Source organism: Thermobia domestica, chromosome 3, assembly GCF_964235325.1.
Source record: "Thermobia domestica chromosome 3, izTheDome1.hap1.1, whole genome shotgun sequence".
Taxonomy (NCBI): Eukaryota; Metazoa; Arthropoda; class Insecta; order Zygentoma; family Lepismatidae; genus Thermobia; species Thermobia domestica.
In genome coordinates, this window is record NC_137456.1 from 49001977 (window position 1) to 49021871 (window position 19895).

At 34.5% G+C, this 19895-nt stretch overlaps 1 protein-coding gene across 1 annotated transcript; it reads left to right on the forward strand.

Moving 5' to 3' along the window:
* The first annotated feature begins 56 nt into the window (after nt 1–56).
* Nucleotides 57–14394, forward strand: LOC145681770 (uncharacterized). Its single transcript, XM_081753382.1, has 6 exons — nt 57–457; nt 3061–3478; nt 5827–6000; nt 9998–11020; nt 12078–12396; nt 13767–14394. The coding sequence occupies exons 1-6, from the start codon at nt 258–260 to the stop codon at nt 14225–14227; spliced, it is 2595 nt and encodes an 864-aa protein (XP_081609508.1). The 5' UTR covers nt 57–257; the 3' UTR covers nt 14228–14394.
* Nucleotides 14395–19895: the final 5501 nt, after the last annotated feature.

The window sequence follows — 19895 nt, forward strand, 5'->3', positions numbered from 1 at the left end:
TTATTTATTCCTATATATTGCATATCAGGCAAATCCCTATATATTTGTCTTTTGATTGGTACCACAGTTTTGGATATAGACATATGCATTTCAAAGTAAAACATGAAACAATTTCGTAATATGTAAAATGCCACCCTCTTGGTTTGTGAGGTAGCGCCTCCCACTTCAGGCGACGTTTTTTTTCGGAACTTCTTGCAGTCTGGATAAGTCTTGACAGAGTTACCAACGCACAGTTTTATTCAGCTAGTGTTTTAGAAATGGGTCGTACGCGGCGATGTCCTTCCAGAAGTAGGAAGAGAAATAAGCATTCTAAGGCTATTCGTTTATCTTGGATAAAAAGGCGTAAAATAGAAGATAGCTCCAAGTGTGACACTTCTGTTTGTGTATCTTTGGAAGAAACAAGTGGAAGTTCTATGGAGGTTCCAATTGCAAGGGATGAATCAAATGATAAAGAAAGGTGAGATTTATTTTACTTTCCATCTTGATTATTAATTACTTTGAACCAACATAAAATGATTCTTTTATAAAATTGTTATCATTCTATCTAAATGTATACAGAGAAAGAACATTGTAAATCCAGTTTTATTGATTTTATACCAAAACTCATTTTTGTAGTCTGACTGAGCGTGTTCTTTACGCATATAGCTGCTTTTAACATCCAATTTACAGAGGAATGATCAAAATTTTTTACCACTTTGAGTAGTCCAAAACATCGTGTGCAACGCATACTTTTACGGTTGGGTGCAATCTCAAAATCGAAGAAAAAAAATGTACTTACTATGTTCTTTCCCTGTACCCTTCACATGTTTCACTAATCTTTTAGTGGATTATTATAATATTGCTAGGTGTATTATTTTTTTAAAATACAATTACGTGAATCATTTGCGTGTTTAATTTTATACAGCGATACATATAATAATAGTATTATGCGCAATGTTATATATGAAGGGCTTGGAACAATATGCCACATTTTAAAAAAAAATCACTATTTTTAGGACCTTGCATATCTTACGACCTGCAGTAGTCGATTTGGCTTTAAAGAAGTGGGGGAACACTCTCTATGTATTAATATAAAATGCTCTAATACATTGAATAACAAAATTATTTTGTAAGATTCCGGGGTAACGCGTTCCAGAACGAAATAAAGTAGGGGAACGGATATTTGATTTTCTGGTAAATGGAGAACGACGTTCTCCGTATTTCCTCCAAATCGACCACTGATAACCCGTTGATCTTGACAAGTTTGCAAAAATCGAAATTAGGATCAGTAGATATAGTAAGTATTCTTGTTTAAATTACTTTTTTATGATGCAATGGCAAATTTCACTTTTCTCTCGGATCATAAATATATATTAGTTTAGAGTCCCTTGTCAGCAGCGAGGCTATATGAAACATGGACCTACTGGTTAACATGGAATCCGAACCACAATCGTTCTATGCTCTCCCTTCGGGACTCGAACCCAGGACCCCTTGCAGAGAAGCGCACGTGCTAGCCACTAGACCAGCGACATATATATATATATATATATATATATATATATATATATATATATATATATATATATATATATATATATATATATATATATATATATATATTGCATCTTATGTCTGAATATTATGTGTTTGTATATGTAGGTATTTTAGGAAATGTATTCTACCTTATTTATTAAGTGTTTACTTTTATTGGTTCAATAATATATATACCCTAATACACTTGCCATCTTCTTTGATACTGTTTAGAATTCACCTGAATTAGATGCTTTACAAAAACTTGTTATAATATACAGCTAAAATAAAAAATAGGAATTAATTTAACTGACAACATATAGAATTACAATAAGGATTAAACGATTATTTTACTTTAGGACTATTAATATTTCAGACTTGAAGAAATGTACTTTACTCGACTCATTCTATCACACATTTTATAATGGTTTACTGCTAAAATATGTACACTTCGAGGAAAATCACCTGCTAAATTGTTCATTGTAACTGAAGGTTTAGAGGAAAAAGTAATTATATATATATATATATATATATATATATATATATATATATATATATATATATATATATATATATATATATACAGTGGCGGATCCAGGATATGATCAAGGGAGGGGCTAAACCATAATTTGTCGTTTTATCCAGTGTAAAGCAGAATTGAAGCCCATTTTATCCAATGTAAACCTGAGCGTCAAGGGGGGGGCTATAGCCCCTTAGCCTCCCTTTGGATCCGCCCTTGTATATATATATATATATATATATATATATGCATTGTTCACTAACTTAAAAGGCTTTTTTTTCGTGTGATTTATTTCTCTCATTTAATTTCAACAATACATATTTTCTTTATGTATCGAAATGTTACTTTAAAAAAAAGTCTGAAATTCAAACTTTAAATCTATACGTAATTTATTAGTGGAAAGCTATTTAAAAAATCATGCTTAATTTACAGATTATTCCTACTAAATAATTTTTAGAAATCCTTGGTCAACTCACACCTGAAGGGGACTCAGCCTCCTACAACAACATTCAGTTGTTTGTTTACATCAAAGATTCCGGCAGCGTGATTTTCGCCCTCAACTTTTTTTTTTTCGTCGTGGCTTTTGCTCCATATGATTTTCTACTCTTGGTTATTCCCCGAAAAGTCATGAAACCGAGTGTAAAATTGCACTGTTTTAATCTATCTAAATTGCAAACCAAAGAACAAAACCAGTTTCACATTTGAACTTCATATAAAAGTTACTTTTTTGGTTTTAATTTTCGAGCGACAATAGGAGATAATATAATAGTCATAGAGAAGAAAATCTAATTCAAATGTTTAAAAAGATAAACACATTTCGCAGTCCTACATACAGGAAAAAAGTAATTTTTGACCATCTGTCCTTCAATTATTCACCCTATTCATATAAGCCATATCGTTCAACATATAAGCACTAAATTTCTATAAATTTCATTTTCATTTCTATAATTTATTATTATTATTATTATTATTATTATTATTATTATTATTATTATTATTATTATTATTATTATTATTATATGTCATTTCAGCTCTGACACTGAGTCTCTACCATCTCTTGTAGTGGAGCCCGAAACAGAGATTGTTAGTCGCAATGACTTTCCAAATGGCTACCGAATTGTAAATTTGGGCCACATTCTCAAGTGGTCCATAAAGCTCCAAGAAAACCACAGAAAGATATGTGTCTTAGGAAAAATGGATTTTCATAGAGAGAGACGTTCAGGACTAGTGTCTTACCTCTATTTCAAGTGCCGCGTGTGCAAACGCGAAGTATGTCACTCTACAGAGGAGGAACAACAGTCGAAAAGATCTGTAATCAATACTGCAGCTGTTTGGGGTACTGTTTCCATTGGAAGTGGGTATTCTCATCTAGAGGAATTTCTCAGTATTATGGATATCCCATGTATGAGCTTCAAACTTTTCAACAAGATTGAACAAGATCTGGAACCGGTAAGTAATAATTGACAAATCCGTTTGATCTTAAAAAAAAAAAAAAAAAAAAAAAAAAAAAAAAAAAAAAAAAAACTGACAAATATACTTTCCTACTTATCAACAATACCACAAGTGGCTAATATAATAGTTGTATTGATATAGTTCTGTATAGAAGATTTTATCATAATAGCACTTGCGGAATGAAAGTAATCTTAGTTACAAGCAGGCCCGCAACCAGCCATAGAAGTCTGGGGGTGCCATAAACATGTTAGGGGGGCCCAAGTCTTAAAATAATTGTTACAAATATATAAATTCATGATTTTTTGTGTTAATATAGTATATGATGCATTGAGATCTGCGAGCCATGAAAAATTTAGGGAGGTCTGGCCCCTTGCCCCCTTCTAGTTGCTGACCTGGTTACAAGGGCAACGTAGTAGTTTCAATTGCCAAAAATGTGGAAAATTCGAAAACGTAAATTAATCGTTAAAAAAAGAAAAAGAAAAAACACATAAAGCACATAAATCGGTGATTTCAGCTTTGATAGCGATCAAATATGACGGATTTATAATAAATTACTTTTGCTTTTGAGAAAATCTTTTTTTTTTCTGCACCGCGACTAAGAAAGACGGTAATGATGAAATAAGCGATAATGGTGGAATGAAGGAAGTGGAAGGAAATTAGAGAACTCCAAAGAAAACACTTACGCGGTGTTTGTCCACCATAAAGTCCACATTGGTGGGACCGAGATCGAAGCAGGGTCCGTTCCACCACTGAACTAACGCGATCTCATAAGAAAAAATATATAAATGGGTCTCCCAAGCGGCTAATTTTGAATTGTAAATAAATTAATGACAAATAAATTTATCACCACTTCATATTGAACGGGGGAGTCTGAAAGAAAGCATGAATTCGCCGCCTAACTGCGAATATTTGAGTCGTGGTGGATGGTAGAGCGTTCACCTGGTACGTGGGTTTCCTGATTTGATCCCATCTCGCGCCAAACGGACAGATATCATTGCGTGGGTTTACTTGGGGGTTCTTTTCTTTCGTCCACTTTCTTCATTCAACCATTTCATTCATTATCATCATCAGCGTCTCCTTCAGGATCGGTGCATAAATTTCATATCTAAATGCGAATGCAGGATAAATTTGGGTTAAACAAAATGGGGTCAACATGGGCAGCTGTTGAAGGGTGGGGTGTAGTAAGATTTTTGAACTCACCACATTTTTAATTTTGCAATTTCAACTCAAAATAATGGAAAAAAGATGTTATAAATGGTTCAATAATATATTAACAAGCAAATTTTATTACAATTAACGTACGTAGTTAAAATCTACTTATTTTCAATCGCTGACTCCATTGGAGAAAATGATAAAATAACTTTAATCACAAGGAAATTGAGCGAGCGAGACCTTGATGTGAGGAGTTCGGCGCTTATATATATATATATATATATATATATATATATATATATATATATATATATATAAAGCCAGTATATGCATCTGACCCACAAAACCGGGTTCCTAATGGTTAAAATACTAAACTAACCTATCTATTTGGAGAAGTATCAAAGTTGAGACTTTGATTTAGGGGTTTTTGATTACGTTTTCGGAGTTTGCACCACTCTGCGACCCAAGCGTAGTCTCGCTATGATCCTCAGCTTCCGTAACCCGCCATATAACGAATTGTGGATCACACTCGTTTTGCTGCTCTCGTGGAATTTTCATATTGATGTTGTCAAGAATACTTTATGGTGTGTGTGATGAGATGGTTGCGCACCGGAGCCATACGAGACTTTAATCTGTAAATTAACGTGAAATCCAAACCATTGATCTTTCACGAAATATTACCCGAATCTCCCACACAGCAAGCGAGAACGCTATTTGGCCACAAGGAAATAGTTTTAGAAACCTTTCTGCAACAAATCCTCCGGTATTTCGACTGTAATTCAGCACTCTTGCAGGGGTGCGGGGCCGTAGGCTAACCAAACATTGATGATTTTATGTTTATGAGATGCGAGATCGGAGAGTGAGCATATGTGGGATTCAAGAGGTGAAGCCTCAGTCGCTATCTACATTTTATACAAAGTAAAATTCAAACTGATATTTTCTGAACGCTGCTAGTATTTGCAATGTATACCAGACAAAGCATGCAGAGACAAATAATAACTATTTATCCGTATAGTTTCTGCACAATCATAGAGAAACTGAGTCACATTCTCGATGACTAGGGAAATTTATCTTGTTCGTTATTGATATCACTCAAAGTAGAAAGTAAATGGGTAATGAGATTTGTAATGAATCAAAATTAGAACAAAATAACGATATGCCATGTTTTCTAAAACAATGTATATCTTTTATAGGTGTGGACAGATTCTCTTTGGAGTCAGATGAAAGAAGCTGGAGAGGAAGAAAGAAGATTAGCAATTGAAAAGGGCCATGTAGATCCAGATGGTATACCATGGATAACTGTATACGTGGACGGAGGGTGGAGCAAAAGAAGTTATGGACATGGATACAATGCAGCTTCTGGAGTGGTGAGTATAATTATACAAATTTAATGACTTATATAGGAAGGAATTAAAAACTAAACCATATAGAAGTCAAAATAAAAAATTAGGACAATACATAGGATTTGTGACGTAGAGTACCACTAAGGAATGATTTTTGGAAATGCGACAGGGATAGAATGAAAATGGTGTCTGAAATATTTTAATAAAATGGAATTATTTCCGAATCTCGTGACGTTAGATACTTTAAATTTGATATTTGCATTTCTCATTGAAAATCATTTGACATGTTTTTAGCGTTTTGTGATGTTTTAATTAGATGGGACGAAGAGGAGGGAAGAAAAGGAAAATGGCGAAAGGGAAAGGAAAATAGGAAGGGGAGAAAAGGAAAATGCAATGGGAGTTGCAATTCGTATCTTGCCAATATCTCGGAAACTCTGACGGTTAGAAACATAGAATTTCGTATTTGGACTTTTCATTTAAAATAATGTAGCACGTATTTCAGTGCCTTTTTTTAAATATGGCCCAGAAGGGAAGAAAAATGGACGTGGATTATAATTACTATAATAAGATGTTCACTCCGGGTTAGAGACTTGAAATTTGGTATTGGGATTTCCCATTTAAAATAAATTAACACATGTTTCAGCATTTTTTGATATTTTAGTGAAAGTAGAAGAAAAGAGCTACATTGTAATTCTTATAATAAGATGTCGATATCTTGGAATCTTTGAAGGTTAGGAACATGGATGTGGTATTTATACTTTTCAATGAAGATTATTAGATACTTATTAAGCGTTTTTATGTACACCGGTGTATATCCTAGAAGGAAAGAAAAGAGGCGGGAAGAAAAGATGTTCAAATCTCGGAACCCCGGCATGTTAGAGACATGAAACTTGGAATTTGAACAAAAATTCGGGAAAAGTGCAGGTGTATGATATGAAGAGCAAATGTAGGGGATCTGAGCAGTAGCGTAACTAAAGGCTTGGGGGCCCTCCCGCAGACAGCGTGGAGTGAGCCCCCTTCCCTACTTCCCACTTCACGATTTCGGGGCCCCTGATGGCTTGAGGCCCCCCGCAATACAGGGTCTACGGGGCCCTTATTTACGCCCCTGGATCTGAGGGCGAAGCCCCCGCGTACTGAACCTGACTCAACCTGCAAACCTGGGTTGGAGCTAATCCTTTGACAACTTCAACTGAAATTCAATATGCTTGCAGGATTATGAGGTACGATGCCATAGGTCGAGTAAACGCCTAATGAGATGCGAGGCCGTACACGGAGCGATTTTCCGGATCTGAAATGAAATTCGGTGTGCTTGCAAGTTTATCAGATGCAAGGCCGTTGGCCGATCAAAAGGGATAAGGGAGGTTGTGGGCGAAGCCCCAAATGAAATTAAATATGGTTCTAGGTTCATGAACTGAGAGGCCGTAAACCGAGCAAACTAGGAGATCTAGGGGTGAAGCCGACGAATATTTTGTCTATATATTCAACTAACCACATTCTTTTTAAAATAATGTTTGTAAGTTGTAATTTCACCCTACCAATCATTGTGAAGATGGGAAATGAATTGTTTTGTTTGCTATCCACGTTCTATTTGGGGTGACCCTCCCTGCTGGTCTAATGGCTATTATGCGCGACTTTGGTGAACGGGATCCCGTGTTCGATTCCCAGTGGGAGTGCATTGAACGATAATCTTCGGATTTCAGGAGTTGTATATCTACGTCTCATGTAGCCTCGCTGCTCAAAGGAACGCTAAACATAAAATCAAAAGTTCAACTTGGCATTCTTTTATGAGCACAAGTAATATAATTTTTGTTAGTATACATTCTGTGGAGATTGGAAACACCTTCCGCCAACAACAGGCTTTCAATAGTTTCCGCTTCCACTCCTGGCTGTGTGAATTTTTCGCGAAATACGTATGTTCATATGAAACACCCAAATAAGCTCCGAAACATTCCTGAAAGCTTTCACAGATGAATGGATATTATTTTTCTTCTGAAGCAGAAATAGTCTTTTGTGAAGGTCACTGCAAATAGGGGTGGGGGTTTATTGACCACGAAAGAGAAGATTGAAGAGCTGTTCCCATTTGCAGCCTTCCTTCTGCGAACTCGATATTATCTCATTGCCAGAAGCAACAGCTGAAGTGAAGGGATGAAATTTTATAACCACAATACCTTTTCCTTTTCCAGTACATTGTTTGTACTAGCAGATTTACAATTTAGACTAGCGGCAATTATCTTAGCCAAGATTCCAAACACCTCCTTCCCCAACTGGGATAGGTGGGGAAAAAAAAGACAATCTATTGTTTCTGACCCTGCCGGCACGAACTATTTTTATACTCTTACATCTCGACCGTTACAATAGCTGTCATATTCCATCGTCTAGTTTATTCCAGGAATTACAATCTTACTCCTAGCAGGTCACTTACAATAATACGTACAACATACAGTACTACACATTATACGCCGCGTTCCCTGTTTCCATTGTGATAAACAGCCCGAAAGATTTCAGAGTAGTGGCACACACACAAAACTTGCGTAGGGATATGTACAGTTCGTCGGTAATCATTCGAGAAAGTGAAAGAGCAGTTAGAAACGTCCATTCGCAATATTTGAAGTACCGCTGTTCTATTCAATTTAGCAGAAAGCCTGCTCTGTTTCTTGTGCAGAGGTACAGGAAAGAACAACGCTACATATGTTCCCTTCGCACAAAAAAAAAAAAAAAAAAAAAAAAAAAAAAAAAAAAAAAAAAAAGGCGAGAGAGAGAGAATCCAGTTTCATTGCGATTTTATGGTCAACTTCCTGGCCTGAGCTTTGTCTGCTGAAGCGGTTAAAATCCAAAGAGAAAAGTGTCATTTATAATAACATAAATGTTCAATCTGTGGTCAAAAATAGGCCGGTTTTCAATATTCAATAAATATTTGACATCCTGAAACAAATGAAATTTCAATACTTTATAAATATTATTTCACGATTCCTTGCTCTTAGGGATGTTTTTCCATTTTACCATTGATTTTTAGTTATTTTTTTATTTACTAAGTTTTCCACATTTATTTTTCTGTCATAAACCTTTTGCATGAAACGAACAGTGTAAGCATGAAAAAAAGTTTGTAGTAAGGAACATAATATATTACGGAGAAAGGGTATCATGATTTTACAGAGGCTTACGAGAGGTATCCCAAGTAAAGCATCCCAATACAATTAAAGTAAATAAAAACTACAACACAACTACAGAAAGAACTGAAAAAGCACCAGCAGAACAAGAAAACTTCCAGTCTTGTGGTTGCATGCTGCTTTACCCTATAGATCATTATAAAAGTATTCATGTACTCTGTGTCTAGTCTGGCATATGTTCCATAGAACGATTGTGGACTGAGTGAATATGCAACCGCAATGCTGCCTTTTCAGAACCTCCTATTATTATTATTATTATTATTATTATTATTATTATTATTATTATTATTATTATTATTATTATTATTATTATTATTATTATTATTATTAGTAGTAGTAGTAGTAGTAGTAGTAGTAGTAGTAGTAGTAGTAGTATTTTAAATACCGTGATCTCAGCCTGTTTCAATATATTTCCGCATCTTTTCATATAATGTATAAAACGAACCTTTCACATGACGCACTGTCAACAATGGATGGATCCAAATCTTTCTAGTACTGCTTTGTTTCCTTTTTCTTCGCTGTACGTACATCAAGGCAAGGAGATGTCGTTTGTTTATTGCTGGACTCATGTTCTATCCTTCACGTTCAAATTCTAACTACTTCTTGGCACCGGCATTACCGGGATGTGTGGGCAAAGCAGCGCCGGTTCCGGTTTTGCCGGCCGCGTGTGCAAAGCATCCTCGGTTCCGGTTCCGGCATTGTCGGTACTGGGCCAGCATTGCCGTGGACGTGTGCAAACGCTCTAAGGTCTACACTGTGTTTTGTTAAAATTGAATACGTTTTACGTTTTATCGTGCATAATGTTGCTAATACTTAAATTTTACTTACATTGTTGTATATATTATCTTTTCCAGGCATGTATTATTGGTCAAGAAACTAACAAGCTATTATTTTTGGGAGTGAGAAACAAATATTGTTCAGTGTGCGCTGCAGCGTCATCAAGAAATAAAAAACCAAGCGACCATCGATGCTACCGCAACTGGTCATCCTCATCTTCGTCGATGGAAGCTGACATAATCGTAGAAGGCTTTTGCAAGAGCCAAGAAATGCATACGCTTCGCTACAAACGATTTGTGGCAGATGGCGACTCCAGCGTTCACTCCAGGATAATCGAAAAGGTGCCGTATGGACGTCAAGTCACGAAAGTTGAATGCGCAAATCATTGTGTGCGGAATTATACATGTGCGCTCCACAAGCTGCGTATGCAAAATAGTTTTCCCTTGCAAGCCAGAACAATTTTGCGAGATAGAATTCCACGTCTAACCGCTGCTGCTCGGGGAGCTATATCCTATAATGCAAAACAGAAGTGTTCAGTGCAGGATCTTAGAGATGACCTGCGAAATGGTCCATCGCACGTATTTGGGAACCACGAGAAGTGCAAACAGTACTTTTGTACAAAGAAAGAAGATAGAAACTTAGTTCCAGATTTAGAAAAGGCCGGATTGTATTACCACATTATGGCTGCTGTGGACCAGTTAATAAGAAAGGCAGACCGATTAGTTCCAAACGAAACAACTAATCGGGTTGAGCTGTATATGAGCCTTCTGTCAAAGTTCAATGCTGGTAAGAGGCTTAATTTGACAAATCGCGGTGCCTTCCAGCGCCGATGCTATGTTACAGGACTATCATATAACAAAAAAGCAACATGGCACCGTAGTCCTTGGAAATCTGTGATAGAAAATAGTCCTGGAATGTATTTCAGGAGATTTATGAACAAGAGAAGCCGCAAGCGTTCTCACTCCCGTTCACGACGAGTAAGAAGAAAATTAGAACTTCCACCAGAAAAGGACAGAGATTATGGGCCGAACGCGGATAAACCACCGCTGTCTCCGACTTCGCTTCAATCAGCCTGTGAAGCCGAGCTCAAAACATACGACGTAAGTTTTCATTTCTTAAACCATATTAAATTATTTGAATTTTTTTTAAAGTTTACTTTAAGTTCGTTTTATCATTTATTTTATACCTTTAATAGCACTGAAAGTTGAAACAATATTTTTGGAATATTTATTTTATACTCAATATTGAAATTGCATTATTGTTTGATTTCTAATACTTATAAAATAGTAAAAAGGCCTATTTCTTACCGCCCATTGCATGTTTATTGAATACTGAAATTATGTTACTATGAATACTTATTCAAAAAAACAAACAAAATAATAATAATAATAAAGCATAAATATTTTTTTTTCTTAAATATCCATTGAATAACAAGCATAAAAAGTGTAAATATTTCATATTAGTGATTCAATGAATGTTTGAAAAGTAATGTTTAAAAAAATTTATGCTATACTATTTTTTTTATTTTTTTTATGAATTTTTGGTTTAATAAATACTCATGTAATATAATTTTAATATTCAATAAATACGCAATGGGCGGTCAAAAAAAGGCCTTTTTAAAAATTCTATAAATTCAAAACAATGAAATTTTAATATTTTATAAACTGTTTTCAACAAATGATTCACCGTTTCAAGAAAGAATAATAGGCCCACTTATTTCTCTCTACTAAAACTAGAACTGGTACAAATTTATATTACTTCAGGTTTCAATTGAATTTTTGTGGAGCCAAAATTATAATTGCGCATAAATCAAAAACGGAAGTAGATAGCGAATAGCAGCTTTCGTTAACTGATTTAGCATCTTACTATGTCAATCCTTTTTAAGCCAAAACTGGAAGTGGTAGGTATTTACTACTACTTCCGGCTAAACTTGATTTTTATAAGCCAAAACGGTAAGAGATATCGAAAAGTGGTTTCCGGGAATCGATTCAATCTCGAATTTGTTTGATTTTGCTTTGAATTTGCATAGTTTGTAAGTCTGCCATAGTTTCACACTGTGAAACGAAACTAACTTATTATTATTATTATTATTATTATTATTATTATTATTATTATTATTATTATTATTATTATTATTATTATTATTATTATTATTAGGTTACAACAGAACAGAGAACAAATATAGAAGTTTCTTCTAGAGGACTGCACGGTAACTTAGTTTACGAGGAGCAGCGTCGTAACAGACTAACAGCGTCTATGTTTGGTAGGGTAATTAAGCGTAAAGATAACACCGCCTGTCATTCATTGGTAAAGGATGTACTTTACAAAAGAAATGTATGTACACCAGCCATGGAATATGGGAGGAATTATGAACATGTGGCTCTCCGAAGGCTTGCGGCTGAGAAAGGCTGGACAATACAAAAGAGAGGACTGTACATAGATCTCACACACGGATTTTTGGCCGCTAGTCCTGATGGTAAGAACATTTTTTCATTAGTAAATCTTTCCGAATGAAAATTATTTTTATTTATTTTCTGTATACAACCATCTCGTACTTAGAAACCTGCCCCATACTTTTCATGTCGGAAATAGATGAGATAAAGCCTACTATCAATTTACTTCACTTCAATGCGTGGACATGGGAGAACTAAGAACCTATAGATATAGGTTATTTACTCTAAAGTATTTTGTGTACTTTCAGTATCGATTCCAGTATTGGATTCAACAGTAGCCCATATGAACAAATACAATTTACCTGACATGTATTTATTATCTACTATAGTCGGTTCAAAGAAAAAATGAGAAATGTTGCTTTTGTTGAAAATTTTTTCCAAATATAATGTGCGTTTTACTTCTTTTAAAAAATCGAATGTTATTTTTTCTATATAAAATTGAATAATTAAGTACAATAAATTTTGAATTCACAACGCGGTCGCTCCTTCGCCATTATAACCCTGACCAAAGGTTTTTCCTGTTTGATGGGCTATCGTCCTATCCTATAAAATTTCTGGTGGATTTTGTTCTCTGAAGTTTTGTTCGTAGTTTCGTTTTTTATGGCTCCGTTTCTTTGTAAATTTTTGATATTTATATTTAAAAAGTTTGGGAAAGCAAAAATTACTGCTTTCATAATAAAAACTAGAAGCAAAAGTTACAGCTGCTGTAAAATATTCGTAATTCTGATTTCCGTTTATTCGTAGCCGACTGAGGGGCCTGTAAGTAGCAGTATATGTGCAATGCGAAAAAATGATAACGAATTTATTTAGGGAGGGCCTTGAGCCCAATAGCTCCCCTAAATATGTCCCTGGAAGGAACAGTTAGGTGGCCTAACTTACGCCTTTCAGAAAATGTTAACCAGTTTACTATTCCTGTTTATCATGACTGTTTTCCAGAGGTTCCCAACCGTATTTACCCGGCGCCTTCCTTCGTAAATATTGTTTTTCCTGAATAAACTTCAACGTTTACAAGGCGATTTTTATAATACGCGTAGTTATACTTATACAACAAATAATTTAGTATTCCATTCTTCAATAACACACATTGACTTACGTATGTGATTGTGTGCAAACGTTCACACCCAGTTCTCGTACCAATATGACTTCAAATAGTTATGATTTTGGAACTGCAAGGGAAAGATATTGCCCATAATTTGTAATTCACGAGAGTTTAATTTGATTGAAGATTTGCAGTTTGCCTTTAGTTATGTCTTTTCTCCTGAACCAGTGTCCAACAAATTTTACTTTTTGACTAAATTTGAAATAGGGAGGATACTAATTTTTCATATGCAACACCTTAATCGTCACAAAGTAATAATTAATATTATAATTGGTATTATCTGCATATTTACAGGGTATGTAGTTGAAGAGAATGCACTAGTGGAAGTCAAGTGCGTTCCTTCCCTTAGGAACAAAGATATTCAAGAAGAAATAAGAAAGAGGAAAGGGACATTTTTCTTACTTGTCCAGCCGGATGGAAGCTTGAAACTAAAACAAAATAGTGATTACTACTACCAAATTCAGAGACAGCTGAACATTGCCGAACTAAATAAATGCTATTTGGTAGTGTATATTGACGACAAAACACCTCTGTATATTGAAAAGGTAGTAAGGAATGAAGATTTATGGAAGAATATTATGCTTCCTAAACTCTGTCGTTTTTTTAAACAATGCATGCTACCAGAGATTGTCGATCCGTTAATCCCACGTGGAATGAAATGTAGAGATCCCGACTACATAGTGAAAGCCCAGGAGGAAATCCAGAGAAGAAAGGAAAGCAAAGAAAATAGTACAAATAAAAAAGGGAAAAAGTGAGAAAGGCAAAATATGTTTTACATGTTTGGAACGACCTATTCTCAAACATTACTATTTGTAATTCCAACAAGTATTCTTCTTCTTCTTTATATTATTATTATTTGTATCCCTATATTGTGCTGTTTTGTTGTTACAGTAAATGTAAACATTATTTTTTTTATCAATATCGTCAGTGTGTGTTCAATATATGTATTTATGTTGTCATTATTATTATTATTATTATTATTATTATTATTATTATTTTGAAATGTTGCTTTAATAATTTAGTTCTCGTAATATTTTGGACATTTTTAAAAGCAAGATAACGCACTAAGTAAAGAACTGTAGCGACTAAAGACTCCAAAGTTTAAAAAAAGGGTAGTGGCTCTACAGATAGTTACAAAGTCACGTGGCATTCTAATAAATCCATAAAATATATAGCTACATATAGCCATTACAAACAACAAACACTTGCAACCTTGATTGATTTTGGAACATACCATAGCGGGTTTGATGCTATTCTCGTTGGCTTTGCTCTTTCTAGCGTCCACCTGCATAGAACAGTCCTGCTTTACGTACAACATAATTAATAATTTTCAAGACAAATGTGTTTAAAATAATAATAATAATAATGTTAGTAATAACGTTCTGAAAACGTAATAGATTTCGTGGAACAAAATTGTCAATTGTATATTTAGGTAGGAACACGTAAGCGTGTTTGCACACGATACCGTCAAAATCGGTGGAAGCCCCGACAATATCGTTGCCGGTGATGAGCGAAGTAAGGGACACACAATGTATATTCTGCACTGTTTTTCTAAAACTCTTCTCCATATATGAAAAGAAATAAAAAAAATAATAATAATCGGGAAAATTATTTTTTAAAACAAAGGATTACAATTATTTTAAAATATTTGCGTTTTGGGGGCGTGGGAATCTAACTTTCTAGGATCTTTTCTATAATGCAAAAAGATGAAGTTATATATATATGTAAGTGTATATGTAAATAGAAAGTCATATAGGTGAAAAACAAGTGTCAGTGATTATTAGTATTAGTGACAGCAAAAGCATACAGTGTAGTGTAGTGTTAAGAATATTAGTTTTGGTGCACAAGTGTTAGTGTGGTAAACACAGGTGAAAACCATTAGTGCAGTGAAAGAAATAGGTGAATACCAAATATATATATATATATATATATATATATATATATATATATATATATATATATATATATATATATATATATATATATATATATATATATGTATATAAAACATGTGGGCGAAAAAACCTAAACACACAGGGAAAACCTGCAAGAAACAAGAAGAAGCCTAAGGTAAAAAGAAGAAGAAGCCAAAAGGTAAAAACATAAATACGCAGAGAACACAGATACCAAACACACATACAGAAATACACAATAAACAAGCAAACTAGATTCAAACTTTTTTCCTAAATTTTTAGTTTTTTTTTTTTTGTTTTGTTTCGTTTTTGTAAATTTTCCCTTTTTTGGTCTCTTTTCCTTCCCCATCCTTTCCCTCCCAAATTTTCCTACTTTTTTTCTTTTTTCACTTATGGAAATAAAGAAAAAAAACTACCATAGAAATCATTCGCAGTGATGATAACTCGTCGGTTTTCGAATGCTCTAGGTAACCGACTAAGAGTAACTCGACTGAGCGAATGTAAAAAAAAAAAAAAAAAAAAAAAAAAAAAAAAAAAAAAAAAAGCAAAAGCAAACAGCCCTCTGAACATGCAGTGATTTTTCCCCAAGATGTCACATGCGTTGTCCCTACCTTCCAAATTCAAATTCACATTCTGTCGATTGGATACAATTTGAACAAGGCAATATGGGATGGAATCAGTTCCCTTCTAATCTCGGAAGGAGGTTCCGAAAAATGTGGTCTTTACTTAAAAGTTAAGAGAAATTAAATGAATATATTTGCTCCAAGAAATCGTTGGCCTCCACAAAAATAACAAAACACATGACCTGTCGTCGGTCTTGTTTCAAGCATTCACCGTCGTTCCCAATACCACCAATTACAACAGCGAACCTGGGATTAATACTGCTCATTTGTAGCCGCAATTGACATAAAAGAAAGGAGCGATTGATTTCGATAAATACTTAGCAGCTAGCATTTTCGCCGATCCCAAGCTAGTACTAGTAGTAGTTTCTCCTCAACCTACCGAACACACACACACACACACACACAAACACACAAAAGGGCGGGGTAAAAGTAAACATTTTTCTTTGCTGTTTCATTTTCTTTTAGGTAAAAAAATAAAATTGAAGAAAATTTTTAACAGGAATGGGTAGAAAACAAGTCAGGAAAGACTTGTAGCGTATGAGCATGTCACAGCAATCTTTGCTCATTTTGATACAGCCGTCACTTCGAAAATATTTCCTTAGTAGTGTTTAACCCTTTAGGGGATTTATAGTACGAATCAGTACCATGGAGTAGTGTTGTATTTAAACGCTTGAACACGTATTGAACCCGGTTCTTTTTATTGTTCAAGTCAAGCATGGATCAAAGAACACCCCAGATTCGTTTTGCAACCGGATGGTAAAGTTGGCGGTGCCAAGGAGGGGCAGGAGTGTGACTTTTTTTTTTTTTAGGAAAATTTCAAAAAAGTTCGCACCTTAATTTTCAAGATATCAAAATTAAAATTTTGCATGCGGATTGTGTGCATCTTTAATTATTTCTCATTTCTTTTGAGATTCCTATCTGAACCCGGACCCAAGGGGCGCAAATATTCCGAGAGGTTGGTTTTTCAGAAAAAAGTCCGGTTTTTACCGAACTTTCGGATTCATGTGTACGATACAGACATGTGGGTGGTACTGTTGGAAAGGACACGTAATACTGAAGAAAATGAAGTTTGAACCATAATCCTAGGCCAAATAGTAATGTTATATGAATTTTTAGAATATATGTATATACAGGGTAGCCCAAAAATAGGAATACAGTCTAGTGTACTGATTGACTTATGACATTATATATAATTTACTTATTATTATCCAGACAGGATTTACTTATGCTAGTTTATTTGATTTATTTTCACTTATACGTTAAAGTGGAAATAGAACGAAGCAAATAACCTCACTATCTTAATAAACGGTCATATTTAATCAATGCAGGGTTGTATACCTACTTTTGGGCCATCCTGTATATCTATAAATGGATCACCTTCAGATTTTCAAAAAAAAAAAAAAAAAATCTGTTCTTTGTTTTCAAGATATCGAACTGAAATTTTGCACACGTACTGTGTACATAACAGCATATTTTTCAAGAAATTTTCAGATCCCTACGTGAACCCAGGCCGTCCAGAGTTCCGAGGTGGGTGACTCTTCGAAAAAGAAACGATATCCCGGTTCAGATGCAGATACGGACATGTGATGGTAGCGTTTGAAAGAGCGCGTAATACGAAGAAAATGGCGTTTGAACCATGATGCTAGGCCAAGTAAATAATGACGCAGTAAATTTTTGTATATATATATATATATATATATATATATATATATATATATATATATATATATATATATATATATATATATATATATATATATATATATATATAAATGGGCCCAAACATTTTGAAAAAAAATCGAAAAAGTTCCCGGTTTTCCACCCTTTTCTCGTTTCTGGTGTATAATACGGACAAGCGAGTGCTACCGTAGGAAAAGATGATGCTCTATTCTGAAAAAAAAAAAAAAAAAGTACGAACGATCCTACGATAAATAGTAAGGAAGCAGTGACTGTTTCAGTGAAAGTCTAAATTTACCTCACGAAGTGGAAATCCCAAAAGGTTTAAACTTTCTTTGTGGATTGACTAATTAAGAGTTCCTTCGCAATTTGCAAGATGTTAGAAAATTAGTTAAAAAGGAAAAGAGACAATAGCTGTGTAAATTCCATAGACGAATATGTGAAAAAATACATCGGGAAATAGTGAAGAAAAATCCAAAAGAACACGTTAATTTGCCAGCTACTTCAGAGAAAGTATATTTATTTATTTATTTCACATTATAACGGTTGTTATTACATCTCCGGCTTGATGATGATGTCATATGGATAACGTCCTTCTCGGCATTGGATAGGAAAGTACTTGGGGCCTGTTAGGTACTATTCCAACATTTGCCTGGTGTGAATGAAGAAAAACCTCTCTTGGGATAGCTGACCTGCAAAATCTTTTTCACACATTCTTGACCGATTTATTATTATTATTATTATTATTATTATTATTATTATTATTATTATTATTATTATTATTATTATTATTATTATTATTATTATTATTATTATTATTACGAGGGTCATTCAATAAGTAAAGAGACAAAGTCTATATTTTTAACACTAATCATTTTTTTTTTTGTTTCAGGGTTGTTAGCTGGCAACCTTGGGATATGCTCTGATCTGCTGTTTCGTAATTTTATGTCAACATAACTTCAAAAATATCAATTCATCATGGCAAGTCCTCTAGAAGATTGCACCTTAGAAGAACAGCGCTCAGTCATTAGGTTTTTAGTCGCAGAAGGTGTAAAACCAAGTGAATTTTTTTCTAGAATGTTGAGACAGTACGGTAACAGTTGTATGAACCGTGCGAATGTGTACAAGTGGGTTGATCGGTTTAAAAGTGGCCGAACAAGGTGATGAACCCCGATATGGACGTCCAGTGGAAGTTTCTGGTTCTTCGTTGGAATCGAGGATTGACGGACTTATTCGTGATAACAGAAGAATTACTGTTGAAATGATAGCTGAGGAAGTTCAAGTAAGTGTTGGAACTGTTCACAATGTCATTAGGAACATTTTAAAGTACAGAAAAACGTGTGCCAGATGGGTTCCCAGACGGTGCAAAGGTGGCTTCGGGGTAAATCGAAAGATTTCTTCGCCAAGGGAATTAGGAAGCTGCAAGAAAGATGGGACAAATGCATAACTGTAAAGGGTGATTATATTAAAAAATAGCCTTAGTTTTGAAAGATTAAAATAAATCTTTATTGAGCTATACCAATTTGTCTCTTTACTTATTGAATGTCCCTCGTATTATTATTATTATTATTATTATTATTATTATTATTATTATTATTATTATTATTATTATTATTATTATTGGAATCATTTGCGTGAATGGCCCCAGGGTCAAATTTTGCTGGAAATAACTGTTCGAGTAATTCTACTCTTAAAAAATCGAGCCAGCCATCCTTACTGGTCCAACTAAACACAATTTGGGAGAGAGAGAGGTTATAAGCTGTAGGACGGACAAACTACAGATTGAGGGCGATTAATTTCTTCTTGGTTATGGCCCTGATTATTACAGCAGCCAGTAGGCTGTGGCTCGCGACCGATCTACAATGTTAAAATTCAAAATGTCAATCTTAAATTACTCCAAATGTACTCAACATTTTAACTCAAACGAGATATGTATACATTAAATACATCCTTTGAAAGTGTCATAGTGATAGATAGGGCCAAAGGAATGAGCAACATGGCGGAAACAACATTGGTCAAAGTCATTGTTTTCTTCTTATAGTTATCAGTCATACAAGTACAGCCACTTCTACAGCCTGATCTAGTTAACGCTGAGAGCTAAATAAGGTCTTACATTAATCTATAACATTATAGGTAATCTTTTTCTTAGTCTCTGGTTGATAGGTTAAGTGGTTCGGTAGCTGCTCTCAAAAACATAGCTCTCCATTCAG